General features: G+C 37.3%; 1 protein-coding gene across 1 annotated transcript; it reads right to left on the minus strand.

Annotated features, from left to right (window-relative positions):
* Positions 1-9: 9 nt before the first annotated feature.
* LOC120356584 (coatomer subunit beta'-like) lies at positions 10-12978 on the minus strand (the record flags this gene model as incomplete). Its single annotated transcript, XM_039445537.1, is given in 11 exon segments — positions 10-84; positions 87-243; positions 4023-4149; positions 5547-5754; positions 8501-8560; positions 8563-8757; positions 10868-10925; positions 10927-11068; positions 12749-12838; positions 12840-12887; positions 12889-12978. Coding segments are annotated over 11 exon segments (1250 nt in total), but the record flags the coding sequence as incomplete, so codon positions are not given.
* Positions 12979-14067: the final 1089 nt, after the last annotated feature.

The following is a 14067-nucleotide window of genomic DNA, read 5'->3' on the forward strand; positions in this document are numbered from 1 at the left end:
GTGACTCACCTGACGAGGTGGCCAACAGCAACAGGCCGCCATAGTCCTGCGCCTGGTGCAGACACTCCTGCGCGAGTGTGAGCTCGCCCTGGCAGTGGCCAGCTCAGCCAGCTGACGCCACTTCTGCTGACTGGCGGCCTCCTTGGCCAGCCCCAGTGCCACTGCCAGCTCGCCCAGCTGAAGAGCTAGCTCGAACCGGTGCTCGGCGTCTGTCGACACAGCTAGCGCCTGCTGCTTGAAGCCCTGTCAACAATAACAGACGGAAACATGTTTAGCAACACGTTTACGAATGTATGTTTGTAAAAAATGTATGTTCTGTCAAGCTAGTTACATACACATCGATTTTTGTACGTACGATTTCTTGCCGTCCTTATAAATTCTATTATGAGATGCACGGATCAGACATAGATACTCAAAAGGTTCTGGCAGTGTTCCTGTCGCAGCTAACGAGAATCTTTCAGAAACCCCGAGGTGGAGGATCAGTTACTATAATTATGAAGCCCCCTGTGGTTGGGGGAGCTTGAGTCGATCATCGAACTCAAGAATCTGTTGAAAACCAGAATTCACCCACAGTATCCATGCTTGTCGTAGGAGGCGACTAAAATGGACCTAAGGCAACTCCAGAAGTTCATTGCCTTCAAATCACGGGATCTGCCCATCAGGCAGTTTCGCAGGGGCAAAAAGAAAAACCCCAGAGACAGAGATGGGCGAAACTACAAGCACAAATGTGGGTCAAGAAGCTGAGTCGAGGGTGGCCGGGCGCCCTAGAAGCAGTTTGGTGTCCCCTCTCTCAGCGGAAGGACCTATAAAAAGGCCAGGAGTGGAGCTCCATGGGTCACGAGTTTGTGGGTGGAGAGGCCAAAACTCACCACTACTCAAAAAGAGCGGCCATTTAGGCAAAACTTCTTGGGAAAGGTGAGGCTTTCGAGCCTGCGAATTTTCGGAGGGCAAAAGAAAAACCCAAGAGACAGTGATGGGTGAAAAACCAGGCACAAATGTGGGTCAAGAGGCTGAGTCAAGGGTGGCGGCGCCTAGAGGAAAATTGGCCGCCCCTTCCTCAGCGGAAGGACCTAAAGAAGGCCAGGAGTGGAACTCACGTAGGTCACGAGGACTAATCCGTCTGAGGAGACTCCCAAGCATATCACACTGGATTGCGACAAGGATTGCAACAGGTGATGAATGGAATGTTAGTATAGGAAAAAACTCTTGTTCTTGTAAATGACATAGGTATTGGTTTGCCTAATTAACATACTACTTGGGAACACAATAAGCTTCGGTTGACTTGTGGGGTTCTTTGAACCTTTGGATCTCGAATCCGTCCCTTCAAAAACAAGACTTGAACCAAGAATGTTAAGACGGAAAGACGGAAGCCTTTGCCAGAAAATTCTATTAGATTAAACAGTGATGTTGGTAAAGTTCCGTTAATCTGATAGAATCATAAGGATGGCAAGAAATCGTAGTACAGAAATCGATGTTTGTGTAACTGGCATAGTTTGAACTATGTGTGTCTCGCCGTTTAAAACCATCGAGCTCACGATAAAATCTGGAGGTACTAGTAACTAAGAACACACGGTTTCAACTAATTTGGCTACTTTGGATTTCTAAGCAGCAAAGCAGATTAAGTTGCACTCAGAACTTGCCAGCATAAATTCATTATCTTTTATTCACAATGTTATAATATTTAAATTGAAAGTTAAATGAATTTAAAATAATGAGTTTTAATATTTTATTGAAAAATAAAATAAATTTTCAAATTGAAATAGAATAAAAATATCATTTAGTACAGTCCATTTTTCATTGAACATAGACACAATGTCTTAGCAGTTTGGAGAAACTAATGATGGAGCTACAAGTAAAGCACAAGAAGCCATCAAGAAAATTGAGAAATGGACTAGAACCTGGCGGATTAAGGTACAACCCACTAGAACGTACCAGACACGGACCGTGTCAACCATGCCAGGCACGTAAAATAACAACTATGCCCACTACAACGGATCAACAGCGTTCTATGCCAGTACATTACGCGTATGGTACGGGTATGATAGCGTATGGTACGCGTATGATACGCGTATGATGCCCGGTCAGAAGTTGTTGGGAACGCGTCAGTAGCAAGAGAATCATTCAATTCAATTTCCATTATTAAGGTCCACACAAATTTAATATACAATTCATACTTACAAACATAGAATACAAATTCTTTATAAAATAATGATATAAATATCATATTAAATAATATTTTTGCATCCTCTTTAATCAAAGCTTGTGATGAGGATGGTGTATCTCTAGAATGTTGGATAGCATAAGATACTAATAATCGTGTTATTAATAACATAATTAGATTTTATAATTTTACATTACAATATCAAGAAAAAAGAAAAAGAAAATTCCACTCTCTTATGCTATTTTCATACAATTTTGCTCTTGTAATCAGTATAGGCCTAATTGAGATTCAACTATATGTTCTACATCAAAGATAAAGATCACCAATATTTAAAAATAAAACACAAATTCTCTTCTGCTCTGTTAACTAAGTAAGATATGTATTTTAGAATAGAATTGAGATTTACAAACAGATTTGAAAATAAATCAAAATTAGTCTTCATTTTGTCTCCCTAATAAGTAGTGTCGAAGATACTGTCTAAAAGTTTTGAAAGTGAAAGAATAATAACAAATTGGTATACATTGGGATGCTCCAGAAACTTCAAGCAAAGAATGTAGCGGTGAACTGGTTACCAACGCGTGCATGCGCGGTTACAACGGGGTTTGCAGGCGTCACGTGCCATGCAAGGAGCGTTCCGTCACAGACAAAATATACTGGCCGACAAATGTTGACCTGGACGTGCATGGCACGCTCCGTGCTTGCGGTGACGGAACGGTCTAATGGTGTATTACATATCAAATGATGCAAAGAATATTTTTTGCATGTGTCGGTACGGGCACGGTCATGGTATGACGTTCTAGTGGGTTCGAACCTTTAAGTTGAATGAAAGTCCACACATGCTGTCTTCACAAATAGGATTATGTATACATCCCAATAAGATTAAAAACAACAAGAGTTCCGTTTGCAAATGGAGCTAAGTATCTTGGAATGACACTAGATGCAAAACTACGATGGAAGTCACATGTCAGAAAAATAAAGAAGAATTGGTTTCAAATACTCGAAAACGTACTGGTTATTGGGGAGAAATTCAAGCCTTTCAACCAACTATAAATTAATATTGTAGAGAAAAATTCTTCGGCCTGAGTGGTTGTATGGCATCCAGCTGTGGGCTGTGCAAGGAAAGTAACATCAACACCATCCAAAATTCCAGAACAAGGTTTTGAGGAATGCTGTCAATGCTCCATACTTTGTCAGAAATTCAGATCTCCACAGGGACATGCAGATGGAAGCAGTCGATGTCATGATCACAAAGGCTGCCAGAAACCATGAAGAAGCTCTACATAATCATCAGAGCATCCAAGCTGACAACTCTAATACAGTGAGAAGACTGAAAAGGAAAAAGCCTACAGATCTCGTTTAAATGTAGCAAGAGTGATACTAAAAGAAGCATTGCAGGCATTGCTCACATAGACTGTGAAGAAGTGATATACCCCTTTAATGTCAAACTTTAACCTATTAATTTAAGCAAGAATTGAACTGTTCATTAACCAAAGTGTTACATGCAGTCAAATTAGAAACAAATTAAAAACAGAGTTCAAACATCAAGCAGCAGAAAGAGAAAAAGTATAAGTACTAAAATACTGTGAATGTATCACTTTATATGTGAATGTAATATATACAGCTTTCAGATCCTACTCATGTCCAATATTTCTGGGTCTAAAACTCAAGGTAGAAATTTGGAGTACGATTTGAAATTCCTTAGTATATCGGAGCAAAGTAATGTAATGCTTTAACATTCAATAGGAGTCTTTATGCTTGCTTTTAAAATTATATGGTTGCAATCCATAGTGAGATTTATAATTCTATTGCTTTTATAATAATTGAGAATAATAATTTTTAGTAAGTTTTCACCGCTTGTTACCTGTTTTTCGAGGAAGTGTGCAACTCTAGTCCTGTACTGAGCTGGTACGGTGGGCAATACTCTATCGGCTGTCTCAAAATCAGACCTCATAACAGCAGTCTGGTATTCTAATACTGACAACAGTAAACTGCAAAACATAACAAATATTAAAACAATTTTCAACAATTCAAGTAGTATTGTAAATTTAGAACATTGAACTACAGTTATCGACAGATGCTGACATCTTTTTTCCAACAGCATTGCGATGAAAACTGAATGGTATAACAAGATTAGTTAAGTTTTCTGCTATAGGCCTACACTATATACAGAGTGCCGGTTGCACAAAAGCCGGTTAGTTAAATCTCAACGTGATTGATTTGACGAGAACCAATCAGAGAAGCCGTCTTATAAAAAAGGCATTCTATGATTGGTTCTCGTAGTTAATCATGGTAAAATTTAACCGGGCAACTGGGCCTCGATGATTCACAATCACCTACGAATCTGATCTGTTCTTCCTGTTCTGACATAAATAGGAACTTTTTCCTTGTATTCCATAAATTGAGCAATACATAGATACAGTATTCGAAAGGCAGATGAAGGTCTTCTGCGAATTTATAAATCAATCCCTTCTTTATAATATAGGATTTCACTAGTAGTTGATAATACAATAGTACATACTTTTACTATAGTTTAAGATGTGTATACATTTCAAACACTCAATACATATTACAATTCATAGTGTACAGGGTGGAGAAAATGGATCTGGTGGTTTTAAAATACTTGTCAAACTGTCAATTTTAAAGCTATTGGATTGGAATGAAGTGCCAAATGTGTAGTTAGATTAGAGTTCTTTATTAAGTATGTTACAATTAGTTACAATGTAGTTACAATGGAAGTTTATTAACGGAAATTAGTTGGGTTGCATTTTGAAAATTACATCCATCAAATGCCTTCCTTGAGCGACGCATTCTTGGAATCGGCCGGTTACAGAGCTCGACCGACCGTCAGTGCGTATGCACCATCCTGACCATAAGCATCCATACATCAGTTTTCTGACTTAAGTATGACGTAAGTGTGGTGATCATAATTACTGAATGATCAGTAATATTCATCAATAAACCTGTATCAGCTACCGTCTGTAGAAGGCTTGACAAGACAGAGGATTGGCAAGGTTGTTATTCTATCTTTCTCCACTGCCATTATAACGTGGACCTCACTATAGCGGTATGTGCAGTTCTCCATCTTGTTGGAACCAATTGACGTAAGTGTGGTGATCATAATTGCTGGTGATGTGTTTGTGGACAATATGGACCGTCAAGGACCAACTCCAAGAATGAGTCGCTCTATACGAAGGGCATTGATAGATGTAATTTTTAGAAACTAACTCAACTAATTTTTGCTAATAAACTTCCATTGTAACTACACGTTTTGCACTTGATTTCAATACAATACCATTAAAATTGACAGTTTGCCAATTATTTTTAAACCACTCCATCAATCTGCGCCACCTTTAATAAAAATTTGAAAATAAAGGATATCACTTACCTATAAGATACGATATTTAGTTCTTTATCTCCTAGGTACAGTCGGTTATCTTTAGCGACGTATCCCAACAGATACATTGTTCTGTCGAGATGAGAAACGGTGACTATCTCTCCTCCAACGTAGTAGTTGATTCTGTTTACGCTGTTGGTGTAGATGAAACAGTCGCCCACCCACAATCCAGTTTTTACTGTTTCGTGCACTTCACCAGGACCTGAAAAATATTTATCATTAAAAAAACTGAAAAAGAATTGAACGTTATATGTTGTTTACATTTCTTTTCATTATTTTTCAGTGTCAAAAGCTCCTTCGTATGTGTCATTGCAATATATTGAAATTGAGCTCTGATCTAGGGTTTGTGTTATTTCTGTCTCAATTGGACAGAATTAGATTGAATCCCAGTTGAACAATATTAATTTTTCTAATTTCTACAGCCATTGGAATCTATCTGTAGCATGATTCTACTTGACCTATTTTGGATAATGTGTAACTTATCAATTGGGGAAGGAATAGCACAAGATTACCTTATTTTTCCCCTCTCTATCATTTCGATGATGTACTTTTTGTATGAATAAAGAATAATAAAGAATGTGGCAATCTACACTAGAAACAGTAATATTGTGTTGGAGATTCTGAATATTTGGGTCTAGCCACAAACACAGCGATCCACAAATTACGATCTTATGGGTATGTACAAATGGGGAATGCAGTAATAATTGACAGTGAACGTCAAACAAAAGTTTTGAAATGTAAGCTGTTTAGACCGCCGTAGCGTAGCTTGAGCGACGTCTTTGGGTGATGAAGTAGCCTACGTATCCCAACATATTAATACGCAATATATGAGCAGTTCATACCAGACGATCTATTTTAATGAGCACATGTCGAGTATCATTGTTTAGCTTAGAGCGCATGCGATGCCTGAGCTATACGGAATGATAGTTAATACATCGACGACGCGTATTATTTAGCGATAAGATGCTACAAAATGGAGAAAATTGGACTACAAAATTGAAATGGACAGATAGATTAACATTAGGAGATACGTATTTCAAATGACGTAGGTCAACTATGTTATGGCGGTCTGAAACGGCCTGCCAGTGCGTTACAAAGATAAAGATATTCACTATCTAAAGAGTGTATACATCTTTTTGTACCCTCAGTCGTATCTATATCTTAGACTAGCCGTCAGGCTCGCTTTGCTCGCCAGATCCGTCTAGCCAGGGGCTCGCCCCGTGGATCCCCGACTGGATCGTCCAAAAAAGAAATTAGCGGGCGAGCGAAGCGAGCCCGCATTTTTCGTTTGAGCATGCTTCATTCCATCAGAAAGTCAAAGTACCTACTGAGAAAACGCAGAAAAGCTGAGAAAAACGTTGGAAAACGCTGATTTTGGGCGTATCTTTGATGAAATATTAAAGTCACCTCATCACAATTTTTAGACCCTAGCTAAACCTCTGTACCAAATTTGAACTTTTTCTGTCTATTACTTGATGAAAGAATGAGAAAACGCATAAAACAGCTAATTTTGGGCTTATCTTTGACGTTATTGCAAATTCCTTCTAACACAACATTATTACACCCTAGCTTAGTTTCTGTACTAAATTGAACAATTTCTGTTCATTGTTCTCGATAAATCTGATGAAAAGCAAAAAACGCTGGTAAAACGCTAATTTTGGGCTTATCTTTGACGTTATTGCAAATTCCTTCTAACAAAACATTATTACACCCTAGCTGAGCTCCTGTACTAAATTTGAACAATTTCTGTTCATTTGTTCTCGATAAATCTGAGAAGAAAAAAAAAACGCTGGAAAACGCATATTTTGGGCGTATCTTTGGAAATTTTTCCAAATCCGTTCCTAGTGCGCCTCTAAAGGGCCAACTGAACATACCTACAAATTTGAACGTTTTTGTCTGATAGATTTTTAGTTCTGCGAGTGAGTGAGTGAGTGAGAGAGTCAGTCAGTGAGTAAGTGCCATTTTTTTGCTTTTATAGATATATAGATATTTATAGGCTCCTAATAAATTCTACCCGCAGATCACTCTCTCTCTCTGTGGGCCGCAATTTCAAAGTGATGAATAAAATAAATTATGTATTGTCAATTCACATTACATTATGTTAAAACTATACGACAGTTATATCTTAGTTGCATAACAAATTACAGTTTCAAATACGAGCATAATTTCCCTCTAGCCGATGACATAAATTATAATCTTAGACCTAATACAATAAGAAAAATATGAAATATATAACACCAACTCAGCTCTTCTTAGAAGGCAACTTTACTACATTGGCAGTAAATCATAAATATACTAGAAAGTGAATTTCCACTTAATAATTTCCGAAAAATAAAAACACAAAAAAAGAGCCATAGAGGCATGGCTAAACTTGAATTATTTCCAATCGTGACTTTTATAACAATAATCAACTTCATATTATAAATTATATTTTCAAACACTTCATACGCTAGATTCAAGTTTATAATTATATTACATCCCTGATTAAGCTGATTTACGACTCACGCTGGCGCACAAGGAATCTTCCTTTTGCCGGTGCTTTTGTCTCACCTACTGTACTTATGCATGTGATCATAAATTGAATCTTCATTTTAAAACTATTATTTATAATATAAAGGATATCATTCGTTATTATATCTAATTAAATAAATGTATGTATCTTGGTTTAAGTGCAGTAGCATATAGGCCTACTTATATTTATTTTTTGTAAAGCTTTTTTGTATTTTGTTTTTGGCAAATAAAATTCATTCATTCATTCATTGATTAATGTGATGACAAATAAATGTGAAGTGATGTGACATTTCACTATGTGAATTATTGACAATAATCACATTTATTTTTAATTCATTGTCTTATTTAAAATCAACAAAATTGTCGAACATGTATCAACTACAGGGAAAGTGTTCACTTTAATGGGGTAACATTCAATTTGACAAGAACATCGTTTACCTCAAACGCATCCTCGACGCCGTCCGGCGTGACAGCGTCATCACCGGCGTCGCGGCAGCGAGCACGGCCTGTGCGTCGTAACGGAGCACGAAGTAGGAGTCATCAGTGGCCAGCGCCACCAGCTCCCACTCTCCGACCAGTAACACGTGCTTCGGCTGGATCTCGATGCGACGCACCAGCTCCAGGGTCTCCCAGTCGTACAGTGCTAGTCCAGACAACGAGCAAACTCCCAGCAGGTAGCCGCCGAATATGCCTACCAATGAGAGAATATTATGACACAAATGATATACTAGTAGTTCCGTGAACAGTAGAACCTCATACAGTTAAAAAACCACAGTCTACTAATAGAATAGAATGACTTGTTTATTTATGTTATTACACTACGTTCCCAGACTTCCATTTTTATACTACTGTTGACGTGGCGAAGTTTGAACATAATGTCCACTCTACCACTTAAACACGTCGTTAGCAAACAATACAATACAAAATATGCAGAGATAACAAAAAAATTGAAGCAAGAAATGACAATAAAATGTAATAAATATGAGAGATCAATATTGAATAATAAAAGTCTTGGAAAAATAAGTGTTTTTCAATAAACTCAATCACTTCACTGCTGAAAGAAAAAGCAAAACTAAATTGAAACAATAATAGACAAGCTACTGTAGAGAATTAATAAAGATGAATTTGTTGATTTCATGTATAGTGGATATGGATATGAGGAAAAACATTAGCGTATGGCTTAAATTTTATTAGCGTAAATTCTGTCGGTGTGAAAACGGCTAATGGCTGTTTGGGTTGGTGAACCGACAATGCTAATCATCCGTATTAAAAAACTACTATCATCAAAAGTAAGTTCCCTACAAGACATACTGGCAACTGGTCAGCCCGAGTTGAAAGCAGAGAAAGATCGAGAGAAAATACTATCTTACTCTGAATTATTAATTGCATGCATTTGTCTCATTTTTTTGTAAATTTTAAGGATAATATGAAAAGAAAAGGAATTACTCCATACTCTGATATCACTATATATATCATCTACTTTGAAGATAGGATTGATCAGACTATAGATTATTCATAATCAATCAGCTGACAAGTGGATTATTCATTGCATGCATTACACAGATGTCTGACCGTGTCTATTTCTATAAGGTAGGGTTCAATGTTTTTATGATGCGTGCCCATCAGTATCAATATTCTCACATTTGAAAAACAAATTTAATAGCTGATTGAAATAAATAAAAAAAAATAATTAAAAAATAGTTGAGTAATATTTCTATCAGATGGAAAGATTATCACGGAACTGGATAAATTATCATATGGGATACAAATTCAACGTGAACTGAGTTTATTAACATAAGTGAGTTTTTTGATCTTGGAGAAAACGAATAACAGTTTTTAAGAGTAAATTATGATTTAACTGATCAACTAGAACAGGTGACATCATATACTTGTGGAAGAGAGAACTGCGTGAGGTATACTATTCATAGACTACTACATATATATTACGAGTATATATGATTACAATATACTCTTACTCTGTAAGTATAATATCGGGGACCGAGCTTCGCTCTGGACTTCTGGAGTACAAAAGCATAAACAATTTATTACGAAAGAAGAAATTATAATAACATCATACAAAAATGTTCTATCTAATCACAGTAAATTGAGATTAATTCCCAGAGGGATGCATAAAATATCCCTCACAAATGCCCAGTTGCAAAAAAGCCGGTTAAATTTAATCCTGATCACTCCAAGTGGACCAAATCAGAGAAGACCATTATTAAAAAGATGGAGCTGATGAAATTAATCAGGATTGAAAATAACACGGCTTTTTTACAACCGGCACTAAGTACCTGATTGAATGATTACAAAAGTTCAACAACTGAGTCATAATTTTGACACAGTCCACACACATGAACTCGCTCACTCACTTCCATAACCAACATACGACGAAATAGTTATTATCAGTTTTTCCAAGGATGAATAATAATTATCCTTTTAATGTCCTTCAATGAGTTTTCTCAGGGATGAGACCTATAGTGAGGTCCACGTTATAATGACAGTATTTGATCAACTTTAGTTTTGCTATCCTTGTCTATCATTCGACCACGCCGGTGGTACTATCCTTTTCTAGGTCCATAATGATGCCAATTATGTTTTTGTTAGTGTAGAAATATAATTAATTAATGCAGAGAATCGGCATCGCTTTTCTTCTATCTTTATCCACTGCCATTATAAACGTGGACCACACTATAGTGCAATCGAATATTTATATTATAAACCTAATATGTTCTGAATTTCGTGAGAATCGTTTCAAAATGAACTTTTTTAATTGATAATATATAATATACTATACTTACTCTCAGCACCAAATTCTGGCTTGAATGATTTCTTTTCTTTGAAGTTTTTGAATACTTTTGACAGTGGATGTTCCTTCTCTGATAGCATACTCGGACGAGTCCTGTCCCCAAATGAACTCTTGGGCCGATCCAAACGCCTTATTTCTTAGCACCATTGATGTGTGAATAATGTACTCTCCGTCTCCACAAACGACTAGGAATCTGAAATAGAAGTAACCACATTTATTAAATCATTCGAAATATTCTGTTCAAGCGATACATTAAATATGAGTAATATAAAATATATCTTTTTCCTGAGTACGATGCTTAAATGGATACAAGACTTGTGCGGGTGAAAAATGAGTTCAAAATTGTTTATATTGCGGATGATGCCAGCTTTTTTGCTTGTGCGGATAAGGCCCGCCGCAAAGTAGACCCACGCTAACCCACAAAAGCAAAAGGGATGTTTTATAAACAATTCATAGGCATCTCCAGACATCTGTGTAATACATGCAATGAATAATCCATTTGCCAGCTGATTGATTATGAATAATCTATAGGAATGGTTTACAAAACATCCCACGGCGTGGGTTGCTTTTCGTGGATACGCGTGGGTCTACTTTGCGGCGGGCCCAATTGATATTGGTAGGGTGATTTATGAGATGATTGAACGTCCAAGCCAATGGGATTCGGGGATTTGAACCCGCGACCAGGCTGAAGGGTGCAAGCCCTTAGTCAACTCGGCGATCCTGGCCGGCAATCCTAAACTACTCCTCATCTAAGTTTACGAGCACTGTTAATAAGAAACGGCAATTTCAACTTGAATTTTAAAAAACACTTATAGAGTGAAAATGCACTTACATTGGTAGTGACGATCGTTTGGACCTGTTGTTGGTCATCATCAGACTGTATGAATTACTCTAACGTCAAGGTTATGTGTGGTAAAGGATGAAGGTGGAGGATAGGTGGTGGTGGGTGAAAGTTATCACCACATGGTAGAAGAAAAATGATATCTGCGTATAAAATACAACTGAGGTAAAAAAAATAAGGATTATAGGCTCAAGTGATTAATTATTACAGATGGAAGGAATAATTAGAAGTTCCTGTATTTTAATGTATTTAAGTTATGTAGAATATTTAGTATTTGAGATTCAGTAAAGAACAAGATGAATTTTATGTGTATAATCTCTATAACATTCCATGTAGAAATATGGTGACACAATCGATAACTATTTATAACTATTTAAATATGTTTCGCACATCTGATATCCTACAGTTATGTGTTTGCTCTAGTTTAGCGCAGAAGCATATCTAGTACTTTCACTGTCCTATTACCATAGGTAAGGAAAGTATTTATAACTAAATAAATAGTGTAAATAGTATGATAAAATTTATACCTAAAATAGTCATTGATAAGTTCTATCAACTGCCACAAGTCCCATATCTGTAAAAATTTCAGGATCTCCACTCCATCTATGCAAAGTTTGATTTTAGATTCTCAATTATCAGGCTTCAGATACAATTTAAACAAAAATTTCAAGTGGAAAAAGATTGACATGAAAATCCCTACAATCAATGTCCAGTAACATTTTTACCTGAAATTGAAAATAGCTCGAATCCGAGAAAATGTGATTATCCAATTGCAAAATGTTGATTCTATTAAATGATTCACATGAAGAGATAGCAGACCTCGTGTGTCTCCAGCGTTATTGCCCTGTCACCAGCTGGTTCAATCTTTGAATAGTAGACTTGAGATGCGCGGGAACACTAGCGTCAGGTGATCAATTTTTAACGGCAAGGAAAGTTGGGTGAGTGCGCTACACCAGATTTTTTTTTTATTTGCAAATAAATAAATTCATTCATTAGATACTGTATTATGAATAACAATGGATGACAACCTACCTGCCGTTGGGATTATGAGCGATGGTCTGCGGATATATTTCACAGCTGCCCATATCCTTGACGGCGACCGGCAGTCGTTCGCCATCTTTGATTCGACGCCTCCGGCATGGCCTTGAGGTTGACCTGCTGTATCTCGAGTGGCGCGCCACACAATCTTCTCGCCGTTCACGTCCATCGAGATGGCCGGCTCCTCCCGACCCACCTTCACCATTATGCTGCCTTCGTCGTAGCTAAACAACACCAAATCAACCAAAATTATCCAACATTAATAGCCTAATCATAATATTAATAATATAATTTATTCTATAGCAATGATAAATTTCGCTCATCGGATTTCCATCCAGCTATTTACCCTGTTGGCAATATTTGCAGTAGTAGAAGTCTACGGGGTGATTTACAGCATTTAATTTGGATTTTTGTTTAATAATTATTAATTATTCATTAGCATTTGAATATTGCAATATCTCCATCTAATTAATAATGTTTAAGTAATTAAATAAAAAAAAATCCATCTGTAGACTGGCTGGCCTCTATGGCTCCGTATAAAATGAGCACTGCTTTCAGGTATTGTCAGTTTGGTGTAAGGGTAAGCATTCCTGACCAGCAATTAGAAGGTACCGGGTTCGGTTTCCTGGCTGACAATAATTTTTGGACAGTAGTGCTCATCGAATTTCCGTCTAGCTGTTTACCCTGTTGTCAATATTTGCAGTAGCAGAAGTCTTCGGGGTGATTAAGACCCGCCGCAAAGTAGACCCACGCTAATCCACGCCACTCCAACCCACGCCGTGGGTTTTGTAAAAGCTAGCAATGGCGCGCCGCAAACTGCACCCAGCCGAGAATATTCCACTAAATTTATATCCATGCGTGGATCGGTACGTGATTCGTTCACAGATTTCGTGGAGCGTCGGTCACTCGATCGTTGTACTGCGCATGCCTACAACTAGCACATGCGCCATCAACTACATCTCTTAAGGTGCGTACCGATATATGCGCCGCGAACATGAGCAATTCACTTTTAATCAGCTGACTAAATCTGTATTTTTACAGAAACGGTAAGATACAGATATAAAAGCTTGTCATCAGCTGATTTAAAGTGAATTGCTCATGTTCGCGGCGCGTATATCTGTACGCACCTTAATAAATCATACATACACAGATAGGCTACACAACATGCTTCTAGCATGTCAAGAATGTCATGTTTTCTGCTTAAAATGTTTCGACATTGGTGAATATAATCATTAATTAAAAAATAACTATGGGTGGATAAAGATGATTCAGACACCAATAGTAAGAGGACCATTCCTATTTTTGTTTCTATA

Source organism: Nilaparvata lugens, unplaced genomic scaffold (assembly GCF_014356525.2).
Source record: "Nilaparvata lugens isolate BPH unplaced genomic scaffold, ASM1435652v1 scaffold7175, whole genome shotgun sequence".
Classification (NCBI taxonomy): Eukaryota; Metazoa; Arthropoda; class Insecta; order Hemiptera; family Delphacidae; genus Nilaparvata; species Nilaparvata lugens.